A 17,099-nucleotide genomic window follows, 5' to 3' on the forward strand; every position below is an offset into this window, starting at 1 on the left:
CTACCTTGTATTCTTCAGGTTCCCTAGCCAGTTTGGTCAAGGTTAACCAATTCTAAAATTGTTGTCCAAACACAAATGGAAGGTATCTGTTTGAAGAAGTTTCCTTTGGACTACCTTCACACTTCTCAGACAAGTATAAAATGTACGCGTGTAAGCAGTTTATGTATATTTAGGAACTTCGCAAAAAAAGAGTAAACATTTATGCCAGGAATGTGTAAATGGTCTAATATATTTAATTCCAAGAGGGCAAATGGCATTATCAAATATTTCCCTCTTACACTTTTAATAATGATAAACCAAGATAATTAGTGGACTGCAGGCTAAAACAAATAAAGAACGGTTTCTAGAATTGGGTATGTCTAGTTTAATCAAAAGGACTAGGAGTGACATGATAGCAGTGTTTCAATATCTATGGGGTTTGCCACAAACATGTGGGAGTCAACCTATTTACCAAAGCACTTGAGGACAGAACAAGAAGCAATGGATAGAAACTAATCAAAGAGAGAAGCAACTTTGAACTAAGGAGACATTTCCCAACAGTTAGAACAATTAATCAGTGGAACAACTTGCCTCCAGAAGTTGTGAATGGTCCAAGAGTGAAAGTTTTTATGAAGAGATTGGACAAGCATTTGTCTGAAAAGGTATAGGATTTCCTGCCTAAGCATGGGGTTGGACTTGAAGACCTCCAAGATCTCTTCCAACTCTGTTTTTCTGTTCTGTTCTTTTCTAATGTGACAGTATTTTATAACTATACAGGCAATAGTGATTAAGGATATAGATAGTATCACATTCAATGGTGTCTAACAAATTAACATCTGGGGAGGAAAATCAATTGGACAGAGTTTGCTAAGACCATAAAGCATAGAATTTGTGGGAGAGCCAACTCCATATATTTAAACTCTGTGGTACTAGGGTATGTTTCTGATTAAACAGTATATCCTCCAAGCACATAACAGTATTGGCAATGGTAAGAGGAAAGATAGAGCACAGAAAGAGAAAAATATTTCCAAAGGAAATGGTTCCCTATGCAGGAACCAGAAACTTTTAGTACTGTATTCTGATTTAGGACAATTATCACTGGCTAGATTTGAGTGGTGCAGTGGCCTAGAGGTGAAAACGCTCGCCTCGCACTTAGGAGGCAGAGAGTTCAATCCTAGGTAGCAACAGATGTTTCTCTATCAAAGAGAAAATATCTGCTGCAAACTCTGTGTAGGCATCAGGGAGGGAATCTGGCCAGTAAACGCTCACTCCATTCATTTGCTTCAACTCCATCCTGATAAAAGGGATTATAGGGTCATAAAAAGAAAAAAAAATCATTGGCTGGATTTGACGGGACTAGAAAAGTTAATGTATAAAATTCTTGACTTGAATTCCCTCTGGACCATTTCTAAACACCTTTTTTTCTGCCATTTTTATAGCAGGAAAACCTGAATAAATCAAGTCCTGTTTGCTTATGCTTTAGCTTGCCAAGTTGTTGCTAAAATCCCAAGACGGTACAATTTCTGTGCCAAAATGTTCCAATAAGTAACAGCAGAACAGCTGTTGACATTACTTGTAAAAAACCATCCAATAACTTAATCAAAGAATACAGTACTATTAAAAACTGATTATAATGTAATTCAATTTCTGCTTTTATTTTATGAACATAATACAAGATGGTAATGTTCCACAGTTAGAAATGCTACTTACAAAACGTGAAGAGTTGTCATTTCTCAGAGTTTTGGCATTCCCAAAAGCTTCCAAAGCTGGGTTGGCTTGGATGATTTGATCTTCCAGGGTTCCCTTACAATGCAAAAAAATTTAAGTACCTTTAGAATGTAACCATATACCCAATTTCTGACTTCACCTTGATAAACCAGAGAATGCAACACTATGCAAAGAATATACGAAAGTTCAGATATTCAGATAGAATAGTTAAATCAGGGTTAAGATATGGACAGAACTGCAGAATATCTTTCACATGGACAATTGCTAATCCTTCCAATTTAAATTCCTTTATTCTGGAAGCTCAAGCAAGTTGACATAGGAGATCTTTCTCCCATTTCATATTCACAAAGTTTTTGGACAGAGTGAAATAACTGTCCCAAGGTCAGCCAGTTTATTCTATAATGAAGAAACTGAAGTATTTGGTCAGATGTCCTAAATTATATTGGTTTAGCATTACAGAATAATTCCATCCTTCCCTGCAATTAAGATTTTACTTTGTATTTATTTACTTATTAGAATTTTTTGCCACCTGTCTAATTTCAAATGACTCTTGGTGGCTTGCAACATAACATTAGATTATGTTAAACATTTTAAAATATTAAAAATTTCCAATATAAAATAAGTGAAACAAAATAAAACCATTAACACAATATGAAGAAGGGGCAGCCAGATACTTGGGGGAGGGTATGGGATTAGCTTTTAATTAGTCAGCCACCTCCAGTGTAAAGTTCCCCCATTAGTACCTCAAGCCACCTGACAGAATCAGGTTTTAAGGCTCTTACGAAAAGTCAGGAGGCTGGGAGCCAATCTCACCTCAGGAGGTAACATATTCCTAAGGACAGGAATTATATAGCAAATATGGAAAGGTTGTGAATCATGTGTTCCACTTCAGTTACTGCAGTTATAATTCAATAAATGGATGCATGGAAACTAATACAGTTTGAAGCATGCATGACTTAAAAACTTCAGAAAATGCTTGGATTAACTTTTGGTAATATAGATGACTACCTGCACAGTCACTATATGGTCACTAAGAGTTAACAACAGTTTGATAGCACAAAATCAAATATAGATAACTTACCCCGGTCTTGGTGGCTGGCTGCTGTTTAAAACAAAGCATAAAAACAAAATTGAAGAGAAGACCAAGAACATATATTCATCAATCAATCCATTCCAGTTGTGATTTTACTAGGTATTTCTTTTACAATTCACTTTGATATGTGACACATCATTATTTTAATTCTAAGATTCTTGTTTTTCATCTGACTGGATAGTAGGGAATGGAAGGATTTGTATTTTTCAGTCCTTCCATTCCTTGCCATCCAGTCAGAGGTGAAGAAAGTTCTTGGATGAGAAGCGAAACATCTTCAAAGAAAAAGAAGAAAGTCTAGTTGCCTCTTGAAAAAGGATAAGAGAAGGAGGGAGAGAGAGAGAAAGAGAGAGAATATATTTAATACACCTATAAGATACACCTGAAGCTCAGTCATAACTATTGTAACAATGGTGCAAACTTTTAGATAAGTTAAACTTACTGGAGAAAAGATTCATGGTCTTTTTACACTTGGAATCTCTTTAAAGCATCATAGGTAATTATCATGCTATTTGTGATTGTCTAGTCATTGTTTATACAAAGTAAATGTTATTTGTATTTACATTTTTCTTCCCAGGTTCACCAATTGCTGCAACGGTAGCAAAATACTGAATGACACGTTTTGTGTTCACAGTTTTGCCAGCACCAGATTCTCCACTGTAAACAAAAGAAAGATGATAGCATCTCAACATTTTAATTTACAAGAAAATACAACTTAAAAATTAATCTTTTTGTAATGAGACTCAGCCACCTTTCCCTTTAAAAAAAGTGGTCTTTCAATGAATGTTTACAGAAAAATGGGACTACCAGAACTTGGTTACAACAATCCAGATGACCTCTATGTGGCAGAAAAGAAACACACTGGGAACACTGCTGCCATCTGATGGTTATCCCTATAGCTGCAGTCCAGACATAAAAGAAAAAAGGAAAGTGTATCAAATATGGAGGATAACACTTTCCATGGATAATGGTAATGATGCTAGCTCATAGCCAATGTGCCACTGAATAAAAGTTTTTAATGAGCAGTATCAGGTAAAGGCTGTTGATGTGATGCTTTTAACTGGGCCCTGAGGCAATTAAGGAACTGGAATAAAAGAAACCTGATCATAACTCAACATAGTTTTTAATATGTTCTAAAAGTACTTCTCAAACAAGAGCCATTAAAATCTACAGTCCATGCTTGTTAGGAAGGAATACTAGAACAATCTGTTTGAAATGTGCCAGATTTATGATTTAAGGTAATCTCAATCAAAAGCTTTCATACAAACCAAGGTTTGTTTTAGAAAATAAGGGCAAAATTAACTGTATGCCCAAATGGAAAGGTTTAGCAATCAAGAACAAAATGAAGTTCCGTTAGATTTGTACATTCTGCTAAGAATTCCAGAAACTATCACCAAAAGTAATTTATGAATATAAAGCATCTGAGAAGAGTCACTTACGTAATCAGCATTGATTGGTTCTCTCGATCTATGAGGAAGAGAAAAAAAAACAATAGCATTTCCTCCTCCTATATTATTCTTAGGGAATGCTTATTTTTAAAATACATATTTTAGGGCATTTTTGTCAAAGAATTTACTACAGAGAATCCTACAGGAAAATGTATCATCCTGGTCATCAATAAAAATGGCTTTGGTTGTTCTAGTACAGGGATATCAAATTCCCAGCCCATGGGCCAGATGCGCCACGCGCTGGCCACGCCCACGCCTGGGAGTCCTGATACGTCATGTGACGCCACCGTGACAATATCAGTTTGATAACCCTCTTCTAGTGAATGGTAGTTGTCAGCAGCATTCAGTATAATTGACTATGGTATTCTACAGAATTTGGAAATTAGAGAGCCTGTTCTGTTCCATTTGTATCTGATTCTGCTGATAGTTCAGAATATGAGTAATGTGGGGCCCCATAGTGCTTAAGGCTGTTATGTTATTGAACATTTACATGAAACTGTTAGGAAATGTCATCCACCACTTTGGAATGAGTGAAATGACAATATGCTGATGACACCTGGTGACATATTGCCACCTCTGATTGAGCTAGATATTCAGTTGAAATTCTGAATAATTGTACAATTGAACTGTTCATTGTTTATGGTGCCCAGAATCACTTCTTATGACTTAAATCATGCCAAGAGTTGCTATTCATTAGTAAATAACTAGAAAATCCAATAACAGACATAGTCGTTTGAAAGGAGCAATTCTCTCTCCAAAGCAAGTGTTTCACGACTTGAGAGTGCTCCTAGATACTCAGTTCTTGTTCTAGCAGTTGGAGTGAAACTGTGGCTATGGGTTCTTTGCCCAACTCTGACTTGCACGCTAGTTATAATATTATCTGATTTAGGATGCCCTAGTCTTCTTCAAAGGCACTTCCATGTACATTGCATTAATCCAACCAAGTGGTGATCAATCCCTGATCACTACTTGGTTGGATTATTGTAATGCACTGTACATTGAAGTGTCTTTGAAGATGACTCAGAAACTGCAGTTGATAGTGTATGCAGACCATGCTGCTGAGAGGAGAGCAGTACAGACTCACACCAGTTTTAAGGTCATTGTATTGTTTACTACTAGGTTCCCAGTGGATCTGCTCAAAGTACTGCTTTTACCTTCAAAGCCTCAAATGCTCAACAGTGAAATATATTGCACAGAGCCTTACTAGAATTGAATCTGCCCACAAAGTCCAAAAATCTAAAGAGGGCTTGTTAAGATTACCATTAAAAGATACCTCTAACTTCATAGAACAATGGTATAGAAGTGTAGCTCTGAGGTTCATTCAACCTGTTATTTCATTTCAGAAATAAGTAAATCAGTAAAAATATTATTCCAACATGCTTTTGGCTCTTGCCTGGATGCATTAGTCATAGGAATTTTTAGAACTAACATTTTTAAGAGTACTTCAACTGTATTTTACGCTTAGTTGTTAATCATCTAGAGCTGGGATGGTGAATCTATGGCACGCGTGCCACAGGTGGCACGTGGAGCCATTTGTCAGGGCATGCGAGGGGTTGCCCTGTCAGCTGGCCAGCACGCATGCGCATGCTAGTCAGCTGAGTTCAGCATTTTTAAAAGCCATTTTTCGCCCTCTCCAGGCTCCAGAGGTATTATAGGAGCCCGCAGAGAGCGAAAAGAGCCTCCCCCGCCCCCTCCCCGGAGGCCCTCCAGAGGCTTCAGGAGCTTCCCTGAAGCTTCCATAGTGCAAAAAACCGGCTGTATGGGCAAGGAAGTTCGGGAACAGACTTCTGGTTTTTTCGTAGGTCGGTTTAAGCCCTCCGGAGGCTTCTGGGACCTTCAAGAGGCTTCCCTGAAGCCTCCGGAGGACTTAAAACCAACCCACGAGCAAACCGGAAGTCACTTCTGATTTGCTCGTAGGGCCAGTTTAAGCCCTCCAGAAGCTTCATGGAAGCCTCCTGAAGGTCCCTGAAACCTCCAGAGGGCATCCAGGGGGGGGGATGCATGAAAAAAGCATACAAAAATAGGGGGAGTGCCTCTCATGCGCGCATGTGCACTGGGGGGGTCGCACGTTGCATTATGGATGTGGCATGCCCATGCACGACCCCCTGCGCTCCCCCCCTTATGGCATGCGAGCCAAAAAATATTAGCCATTGCTGATCTAGAGCAATGGTTCTCAACCTTTTCTTCACCAGGGATCCCCTTTAAATATCTTTTGTGGTCTTGGACCCCCAATATTTAAATCATAATATTTCTTCAAACCTTTGTGAAACTCAATGGTACAATACAATAGCAGAGTTGGAAGATACCTTGGAGGTCTTCTAGTCCAACCCCTGCCTAGGCAGGAAACCCTATACCATTTCAGACAAATGGCTATCTAACATTTTCTTAAAGACTTCCAGTATTGGGGCATTCACAGCTTCTGGTGGCAAACTGTTTTGTCTTGGACCACAGATTGAAAACCACTGATTTAGAGTCCCTGAGGACTTCTCACTATGCTTTTTTTTAATAACAACAAAAATTACTCAAAAGAAAGGATTGGGATGATCTACAAATATTATTAAATAAATAACTGAGTTTAAGAGATTAAATCAAACTAGTCCTTAGTGTTGCCTTAGAAAAATAGCCATTAGTTTTGCCTTAGAAAAATAGTCCTCTACTTTTAAAGTAGAGACAATCCATATTTAAATATGAGATAATTATACACTTTGGTAAAACATGTTATTAGAGCCTGAAGAATTACAGATATTGTTTGGCTTTTGTGTATATTATTCAACATACATTTTTATAATGTATAACATATTATTTAGTATATTATGCCTTCTAGTGTCAGTAAAGAAAGTATCCATTTGTACTACACTGCTCTTTAAATTAGTCTGTAAACCTTGTATGGTAATATCCATAAATGTTGAAAGCAGTGCAAATATTCTCTCCCGGATGTCAAGCATGCATCACTACTGCCCTCTGATGGAAGAAATCTGATGTGACAAAATGTGCAATATGGTCCAGCTTGGATTATGATAATCACAATCTATCATTGCAGCAGTGCAGGAGGTAGATCTGAGCTGGTGATAATCATACATCATTTTGATATTTAAAGTTAACTCAACTAAAGGCAACATATATTTAACGTGCCAAATGTGAGTGAAGCTAAGAATCATAATTCCTACACTTCTAGAGTCTTCACTTTTTATCTACTACCTTACATCGTGGCATGCCTAAGGGATCAACCCACTCTCCAATTTAATATATCTATGAATTCACTGGGTGAAATGCCACCATCTATCACCATGGCCTGAGGCTTCATCACAATTAGATTATTGCAGCTGGCCATCAGGCTCCTTTGAAGATTTTGAAGATCCAAAATGACAGGCTCAAATTATAATGACATCTATTTTGTTTGACCATCTGACATCAGTACTTTAGAAGTTGCATGGCTTCGAGCAGGTTTCCAAATAATTGTAATCAAAAATATAATTGTATACAATAATTTTTCTTTGACTCTCTTTATGGCTCTGCAAGACCTTACATCGATATGCTTGCCTTATGACATCTATTGAAGAGTTTACTCCTAACACCTAGGAGATGCTAACACCAAGAACTCCAGGGGTTGGCATTGTATCATCCTCACTTTTTAGTCCTTGAAATATGTAATCCATTCTTTTCAGACCACACTGTTCCAAAATGTTTTGAGAATCAATGGATACTTGAATGATCCTGACGGTATAGTGCTAAGAATTGATATCATACTGATCTAGGAGGATTTATTGTTATATTGGATTGTTTTGCTTTTCTGTTAATTTCTCCATGTTTTTAGCTTTGTTTTACTCTAATTAATGGATCATGGAATATAAATGTTCATAACTGCTCATAAATGTGTCTAATTGGAGAAGCATATAAAATCCATAGATAATCAAATAAATAAATAAAAGTAATTCCAAATAAGATATCTTCTATGCCCTAAAAATATTTTAGAAAGCAGACTATGCTTTCCAGTATAGAATATGCCTTTTCTTTATTTATTTATTTATATAGATAGACAGACAGACACACACACACACACACACACACACACACACACACACACACACACACACACACACACACACACACACACACACACACACACACACACACACACACATATATATATATATATATATATATATATATATATATATATATATATATATATATATATATATATATATATATATCTGTAGGTCAGAATTAAGATGACATCACTAGAAAGGCCACCGTTGAAATTTTGACTCCATTATGTGCAACTTTTAAAAAATAAAATAAAATTGAGGAATTAAGTCCAGCAGAGGTTCAGTACACCTACATTATATTAATTAAAAACTGTACTGCTGTATATTGGTGATTTGTCATTAAATGTTAGCAAACTAATCTGGGAACACTTGGGACTACATTTATGCATACACATAACTTTTTTAAAGAGTTGTGATCAAATAGATTTACTTACTACGTAACATATCATTATATGCATTATCTGCAACGGAGAAGATGTGGGGAGGAGCCTCTGAGCGTCTCTTTCCTTTGTAAGCAGAAACTACTTCTGTTTTGTAGACAGGAAGCCATTTGTAAGGATTTATTGTCACACAGAAGAGGCCTGAGTAAGTCTAGAAATGAAAAGAATGGATACCAAAAATTTTAATAAGAAGAATATTGTCTCTTCGTGACAGAAGGAATAAGGATATAAAATAGGATATGTAATAAAATAGACACATAAATCTTCCAACATTTTTAAGTTAGATCCAATAAAGGCTAGAAACCAGGAGACTGTGAGCTTGTTTTGCATTTGCCATTAAAGCATCTGGGTGACTTTGGGAAGTCCACCTCTCTTAGCCCAGTTCACCTTTGGGAGAAAAAGGAGCAGGAAGGAGTACTAGGTATATTCATTACTTTGACTTATTTATAAAAATAATAAAGGTGGGTTAAATGCAACATATAAAAAAATCTATGCAACCAAATAAAGAAACATCATTTTAAACATACTTTAAATAATCTTCAGACAATTTTATAGTTATTAATATGCTTAATTTCAACAGCCAGCTGATGAGAGAGTTATGGGGCCCGCAAGAACTTTGCAGGACTGTTGATTGTGGGTTGTACAACTTTGCTTTAAGACAATGTCGTAATTCAATTGCCATATTCACACACCTCTCTTTCTTTAGAATTTTTTCAGAATAAAAAGATGTGATGAAAAGTAATTTATTTATTGAAGAATCTTTTCTAATATCTTTGACCCAAAACACAGTATCCATTGACTTTACTGATCCTAACGTATTTGCTTTCTTCCATTTTAGAAACAGCCTTCCCCAAATTGTTGTTCTTTAAATAGGCTGATAAAGAGAAAGTTCACAATATTGCTAAGGAAATAGAGGAATGTATCACAAAAATTATTTCATAAAAAAATTCCTGAACAATTCTTTAGGAAAAAATATTAAGGCATTCTTCTACAAAAATATGTTATTCAAATAGCATATTTTAAGATGACAAAGTAAAGAAATCATACATAAATCATCCAGTTAGAGTAGCGTCTATACAAATTATATAGCACAGAAGCTTCATTTAAATGGGTTAACATAGCCATATCTTCCATCATGTCAAACTTTGGAGGGTTCATCTGCTGAACATCATCTTCTTTTACAGTAAGAGTCTGCAAAAAAAAAAGAAATTGGATGCATTATATTTCCCATTATTATTAATTTGAAAGGTATTTATGTATATCTCTGTCCTCCATTTAGTTGTGTATGATTCTTGGAGATTGCCTAGACAAGCTTTCTTAGAAGTAGTTTGTCATTGCCTCTTTCTTAAGGCGGAGATAAAAGAGATTGACACAAGATCACTCAGTTGTCTTTGCCTCGTGCCTTAACCATTATACCGAACAGATTTTCAGATAGCTGGCTGGCTGGATGATAGGACAAAAAGTGAAAAAAAATCAACAATAGGATGAAAAAAGAGAAAGAAAAGTATCTAAACAAGTGAATTCTGGTCTTTGCAGCAGTTACAAACTTAATTATTACTATTCCCACCCTCCCAAATCACATAACACATAACTTTTTTCCCTAAACAATCCTTTTCCCAAAATCACCAATTCATTTTTGACCATTTTCAGGAACAGTCAATAAAAGGTTTCTGGTATTTTTACAAAAGTAGTTATATTCCTCCCCTAATAAACAGGTCAATTTAACCATTTCAGCAAGTGCTACTATCTTCGCAATCCATTCATCTGTTGTGAGTAATTTTGTATTTTTCTATCTTTGTGGATATTGTAGCCTCACTACAAAATGACATTATTAAAGATTATTCCAAAGTATACATTATTAACAAATGGAACTTAAAATTTAAACAGATCAGCACAGTCTTGTACCAATATCTCTTAGGATGATTATCAAATAGAAAATTAAAATGTCTCTTATTTTAAAAATTATGAGACATTATTGCTGATTGTAAATGGTAGGTGTGTAATTTTGTTTTATAAACTATGGTGTAGAAATTCAAATAATGATAATAGTAGATTTGAGGTGTTCAGATATTAATAATGATGCTGGCCATCTAAGAATAAATTAAAAGCCATCTGACATGAAGACTGTAAGTTATATTCAAAGTTAAATTCCAACCACTGGAAAGCATATTTCATGCATGAAAAATTTAAAAACCTATGAAATTGAGCAAAGAAGCATGTTTATTTAAAAACCGGTAAACAACTGAACAATCATTAAAGTGGCTATTAACTACTGAAAATCTTTACGATTGTTTACAATGCTTTTTAGAGAATGTATAGAGAATTACAAAATCTACCTCTATCATTTTGTAAAGTCAGATCTTTTTATTATACTCTACTTATACTCAGCTGCTTTGTATTAATGCATGTGACATAAAAGAGTTAAGATTTTATTGCTCATTGCCTCTGAGAATATTCAGAGCTGTCACAAGTACTGTAGCTTAACCAAGATTAGAAAGATAAGTATGACCCAGAGTCTCTACATAAATAAATCATATGTGCCCACCCTGATTCCCTCCAAAGATAGCAGCATAAAAATGTAAGGTTGCTTCCACAACAACAGGAATCCCCTATACTTGACCACCCATCCATCTTTAAACTGAAGCACATAAATCAATTAAGATATGGCCCATCTTTATATAATTACTCTTCTACAGCCATCTCAGGGGTGTCAAACTCAATTTCATTAAGGGCTGCATCAGGCCAGGGTGGGCATGGCCAGCTTGAGGTCACTCGTGTCAGGGCACCAGGCATGGTGGATGCATGGATGCATGGATGCATGGATGCATGGATGCATGGATGCATGGATGCATGGATGCATGGATGCATGGATGCATGGATGGACGGATGGATGGACGGACAGGCAGAAAGGCATAGAAATATAAAGGCAATCTCCAGCTATACGTGCCATTTCTTTTTTGCCTTGGACTAATTGACCTTATTGTTAAAGCGTCTCTGGACCAACTCTTTATGGCGGCTTGTTGTTTCTCTGTCTTGTAGGTCTTGCACTTGTGACCTATCAAGCAGAGAATGTTCCTTACCTTCCCATCTGTTGTCTCTACCGTAACTTTGCCAGCACCACTCTCTTTGATCTCTGCTTCAATATATGCTTTCTTTTCATCAGGGATCCAACATTTCTTCTTTCCTTGAAAAGGAAGACATTTTTGTCATTATTCAAGCATGCTAAATAGTTAAAATTGTCAAATAACAGCAACAGCTGTATATTATACAATGTTCTCTTAGCAGTATTTAGGCTGCTTGCTTTTTTCAATGCTCAACACATATCATAGATCAAGTAATGCCTACAAAATCTATTCAAATAAGGCAATTTAAAGATGGGTGGGCTTCAGTTCCCAGAATTTCCATCCAAATGTTTCTTCAAAGAGGATAGTTTATTTAAATATAAAACAAACCAACAAATAATTGGTCCTCACCTGTTATTATAAACATTGCCTGATATAACTTGTGTGGTTCTGTGATTCAACCAGAATAACTTTTTATCTGGACAGCAAAATGGCTAAAATCCAAGTTCAGACCTACAATGTACCTTTTATATCAGAACTTTCAATTATATTGTGTCCGATCAGGTATGTGCTTTACCAGTCTAGGAGAAATGATGGGCAGAAGAATCGCATTATATCTTACCATCAAAGGCCACTGTCTGCAACACCATGATTTCCTTCTCACTTTTTCGGAGGAAAGGTGCAGCTTCCCCGAACTCCGACATGTCCATCATCTTGGCAAGCAAAGTGAAGGAAGTACGGTCACAAAAGAAAAATGAAGCAAGCTAGCCTACAAAAATAAAATAACAAACTCAAAGTAGTCCAAACAGAAGTAGTAACACCTTTTCAACTTTTTAATAGAATAACAGAGTCCCTTCTGTTATTCTATTCTATTTTCTATTTTCCAACATAGCCAAACATAGACCCTGAACAAATAAAGGGAAAATCTGTATATTTGAGCTTAAGAAATATATTTGCATCAGAAAAATCATTCCTGTTAAAGTAGCAGGACACTAAAGCATAGAAAAGGAATACGCTTCTTGTTTGAAATAACAATTTTAAATTAAAATATTGAACTAAGGCTGGATATATCCAGATTCAAATTCCTTTTCAGAAAAGGAATTGAATTGAATTGAATTTTATTATTTGTATGCCGCCCTTCTCTGGGAAGGACTCAGGGCGGCGAACAATTCAAAAGGGGAAAAAGGGGAACATAAAACGAAGTACAAATAATTAAAATAGGCAAGAGTCACGCAACCATACAAGTCGAGAGGGGAGGGAACTCATCAACCCCAGGCCTGCCGGCAAAGCCAGGTTTTGACGGCTTTTCGGAAGGCCTGGAGAGAGGTGAGGGTCCGAATCCCTATGGGGAGTTCGTTCCAGAGGGCCGGAGCTGCCACAGAGAAGGCCCTCCCCCCGGGTAGTAGCCAGATGGCATTGGCTAGTAGATGGAACCCGGAGGAGGCCAACCCTGTGTGATCTAATGGGTCTGTTGGAGGTAATTGGCAGCAGGTGGTCTCTCAAGTACCCAGATCCAATACCATGAAGGGCTGTATAAGTTACAACTAGCACCTTGAAGCATATCCGGAGACTGATCCGTAACCAGTGCAGCTCGCGGAGGATAGGTGTAACGTGGGTGTACCGAGGTGCACCCACAATCACTCGCGCAGCTGCGTTCTGGACGAGTTGAAGTCTCCGAATACTCTTCAAGGGCTGCCCCATGTAGAGTGCATTGCAGTAGTCCAGTCTTGAGGTCACGAGGGCGTGAGTGACTGTTGCGAGCGCCTCCCGGTCCAGGTAGGGATGCAACTGGTGCACCAGGCGAATCTGGGCAAATGCCCCCCTGGTCACAGCCGACAAATGGTGTTCTAAGGTCAGCTGTGGATCCAGGAGGACCCCCAAGTTGCGAGCCCTGTCTGAGGGGCGTAGGTTTTCACCCCCCAGCCTGAGTGATGGAATATTGACCAAATTTTTGGGAGGGAAACACAACAGTCACTCGGTCTTGTCTGAATTGAGTACAAGCTTGTGGACCCCCATCCAGACCCTAACAGCCTCCAGGCACTGGCACATCATGTCAACCGCTTCACTGAGTTGGCACGGGGCGGACAGATACAGCTGTGTATCGTCCGCATATTGATGGTGTTTTATCCCGTGCCATCGAATGATCTCACCCAGTGGCTTCATGTAGATATTAAACAGCAGGGGGGACAGGACCGAACCCTGAGGAACCCCATATTTCAGGGGCCTAGGGGTCAACCCCTCCTCCCCCACTAACACCGACTGTGACCTGTCCGAGAGGTAGGAGAACCACCGAAAAACGGTGCCTCCCACCCCCACCTCTCGCAACCGTCGCAGAAGGATACCATGGTCGATGGTATCAAAGGCTGCTGAGAGGTCAAGAAGCACTAGGATGGAGGAATGACCTCCATCCCTGGCTCTCCAGAGATCATCGGTCAGTGCGACCAAAGCGGTTTCCGTGCTGTAGCCAGGTCTGAATCCAGACTGAAAGGAGTCTAGATAATCGGCTTCATCCAAGGACCGCTGGAGTTGCGAGGCCGCCACTTTCTCAACAACCAGTTGAGGAATCTGACCAGTTGCCTTGGGCTAATCTTGATCTTTTAGCCAATTTACTTTGCAGAATCATTATTATGGAAAAATACTGGAGTATTATCACAAATACTATATTGTGTTCTTAGTGGAAAAGTGGGCCATACATTAAGCAAGTTAATTAATAAATTTGGAAGCACACTGATCATTTTCTGCAGCAAAAGGAAACTTCTAAAATAATATAAATTTAATAATGAGTAATTAAATTATTAAATGCAAGTTCTAAAGCCCACAGGTAACATTGTTCTCCAGTTCCAAATACATGCATTCATTTATTTTTTAAATGTCTCTATTGCTCTGGTTTCTATAGGACTGCTCACAATAGTTTAGTAGTACTGATTTGATTGTGCACATAATTGATTCTATACACATTCAGATTATTGAAATTATTTCAAGTCTCCTTTTTTCAAGCTCAAATGATTCATTTGGAACATTTTCAATCTATATCACCCAACATTAAATTTTTAGAAAAATAATGATCAGACTCAATCTTTTCTGGAAACATTCTTTCTGATATGGACACCATTTTGTACATAATACATAACTATTTGCTGATAAATTTTTTAAAGCTGTTTATATCCCACTATTGTGCCATAACGTGATAATCTGGCTGACCTTGAAGAGATATATCCTCCCTCCCCTCTGGAGAATTCAGCTTCCAACTCCTGCTCTACTCCCAACACATCCTAGTGCCTCCAAATATGTTGGTACTACAACTGTTATAATTGCTTACTAATTCTGCCAGCTGGAGGTTATAGAAGTTAAGGAGGGCTGATTTTGGCACATAATGTTGCCTTATTGAATCAGACCATTTAGTTCAGAAGTATTTGTGCAGATTGACAGCAACATAGCTAACAACTAGTCACAAACAACTGAAACAGGCAGAATATTGTTCATATATAAATTACCAGAGGAATATATATATTACCAGAGGAAGATTTTTGGGTTTCAAGGAGTACCATTTTTAAAGTAAGTCAAAAAAATTCAACAAAGAATATAGCCATTAAAAGTCAAATTTGAATTTTCTTAGGCTGAAAACTAGAGCCACTCATCATGGTGGTTTCATTTTGTTTAAAATGATATCAGTACTCCCCTTATTGAAACAAGGAATCATTATGAAATATGCTAAAGAATTGGGAGTGAAAATATTGATATATAAATGAACAAAAATCCCTTTCAGAACAATTAATATTAACAAATAAATGTTAAATAATTGTAAATCCAATCTCAACTGATTTATTTGTGGTTAGATCCCAGTGAATTCAGTGGCACTTGGTCCTGGGTAAAATGACATTTTCAGATAGCAAATACAACTTCTGATATAAAACAAAACACCTTACTAGTATAGGAATATATTGCCTAGAGTCACATTTGGCTATATAAATTTAATAAATAAAAGAAAATATACATGGATGATTTAAAGGGTTTTTTGAGTTTTGCTTTCTAGATCATTACTATTTCACCCTTTATTTCTGCCTTTTCTATCAGAGGTGATATTGTCAATATGCAACAGAATGACCATTGGATGAATTTTTTCCCTGTTCTTGGTATGTTTATATATTGTATGTCTTTTTTATTAATTTATTTTAATTAATTTATTTTGCACTGTAATTATGAAAGAACCCTCACTTTTGTATTAAGTGAGCAGTTATATAAATTGATGAAGCAAATACAATACTGCATACCTGAAATTTAGAAAATCAAATACCTTTTGTTGTTCAGATTTCTTATGGAGTGAATGGAAAAATTCCTTGGATATATTGTGACATTTAGTATATAATTGCTCATGTACCATTATATTTTATAATTATTACTGTTCTCTGAGTGGATTACAAAAACCAAGGTATAGCATTTCTTTCTTCTTGCAGTGAACACAGAAATCTTGTAACATTTTGCTAGAATTTTCTCATAAAGGAGAAACAGATTAAATAGGACCATAAACTGTTACAGGTTCTGAGAATGCTCAAATATGAGAAGACCTATGATACAAAATGAACTAGTCACAGGGCATATTGCTTATTTTTTCCTCAAAGTTTGAATTTAAAGATAACTTGGGATTTAGAAACTCTAATTGGATTCTAACTATGAATTTGAATAAAAGTGATACTGCAATCTTTTAAATATATGGTTTTTCTCCATTATAAATGAATGTTGGTATCAACAGGATCACATTATTCATTCATTCATTCATTCATCTTCAAAACAAGCAGGCCAGGAGACTGTTCAGTTTTTGTTTATTTTATAGTAAACATAAATACTAGGGCTATGCACATTTCAAAAATAAAAGTAATAATGAAAGCTGTTATTTATTAAAAGAACCTGATCTAAAGCCACTATGAGTCACTTGAAGACTTACTAAATAAAATTTCTAACATTCAAAATGGTATTATTACATTGTTTCGTTATGCAAAATAAAAGTTTCTAAATTCTTATATCATCTCATTTAAATTTTCCATATTTTGATGAGTATTAATTTTGCTATTATAAAAGATAAAATTCTGCCAATTTCTGTACAATTATTTCCTCTTCTGAAGCTGAGCAATAGATCAGACTATAGAATAGCAGAATTGGAAGGGACCTTGAAGGTATTCTTGTCCAGCCCACTGCCTAGGCAGGAAACCCTACACCACTTCAGACAAATGGATATCTTATTAAATCTTAATAAATCATCTTTCAAGCAAAAATAGTTGCAGATATTTCAATAGCCATGAAAATTA

The 17,099-nt window shown here is 36.6% G+C and overlaps 1 protein-coding gene across 1 annotated transcript in view; it reads right to left on the bottom strand.

Annotated features, from left to right (window-relative positions):
- The window catches only part of MYH15 (myosin heavy chain 15), an 85,163-nt gene extending 72,598 nt beyond the window's left edge, over positions 1-12,565 (bottom strand). The window contains exons 1-8 of the mRNA XM_087721433.1: positions 12,419-12,565; positions 11,815-11,918; positions 9,782-9,925; positions 8,729-8,885; positions 4,237-4,264; positions 3,361-3,454; positions 2,789-2,809; positions 1,690-1,782 (exon numbers count right to left, since the gene is read on the bottom strand). Of these exons, the coding sequence (XP_087577559.1) occupies positions 1,690-1,782; positions 2,789-2,809; positions 3,361-3,454; positions 4,237-4,264; positions 8,729-8,885; positions 9,782-9,925; positions 11,815-11,918; positions 12,419-12,509 (732 nt within the window). The 5' untranslated portion in view covers positions 12,510-12,565. The remainder of the gene's footprint in view (positions 1-1,689; positions 1,783-2,788; positions 2,810-3,360; positions 3,455-4,236; positions 4,265-8,728; positions 8,886-9,781; positions 9,926-11,814; positions 11,919-12,418) is intronic.
- Between the last annotated feature and the right edge of the window lie 4,534 nt (positions 12,566-17,099).

Source organism: Thamnophis sirtalis, unplaced genomic scaffold, assembly GCF_051295495.1.
Source record: "Thamnophis sirtalis isolate CommonGarterSnake01/CBP01778 unplaced genomic scaffold, rThaSir2_p1.2 scaffold_8, whole genome shotgun sequence".
In the NCBI taxonomy this organism is placed as follows: Eukaryota; Metazoa; Chordata; class Lepidosauria; order Squamata; family Natricidae; genus Thamnophis; species Thamnophis sirtalis.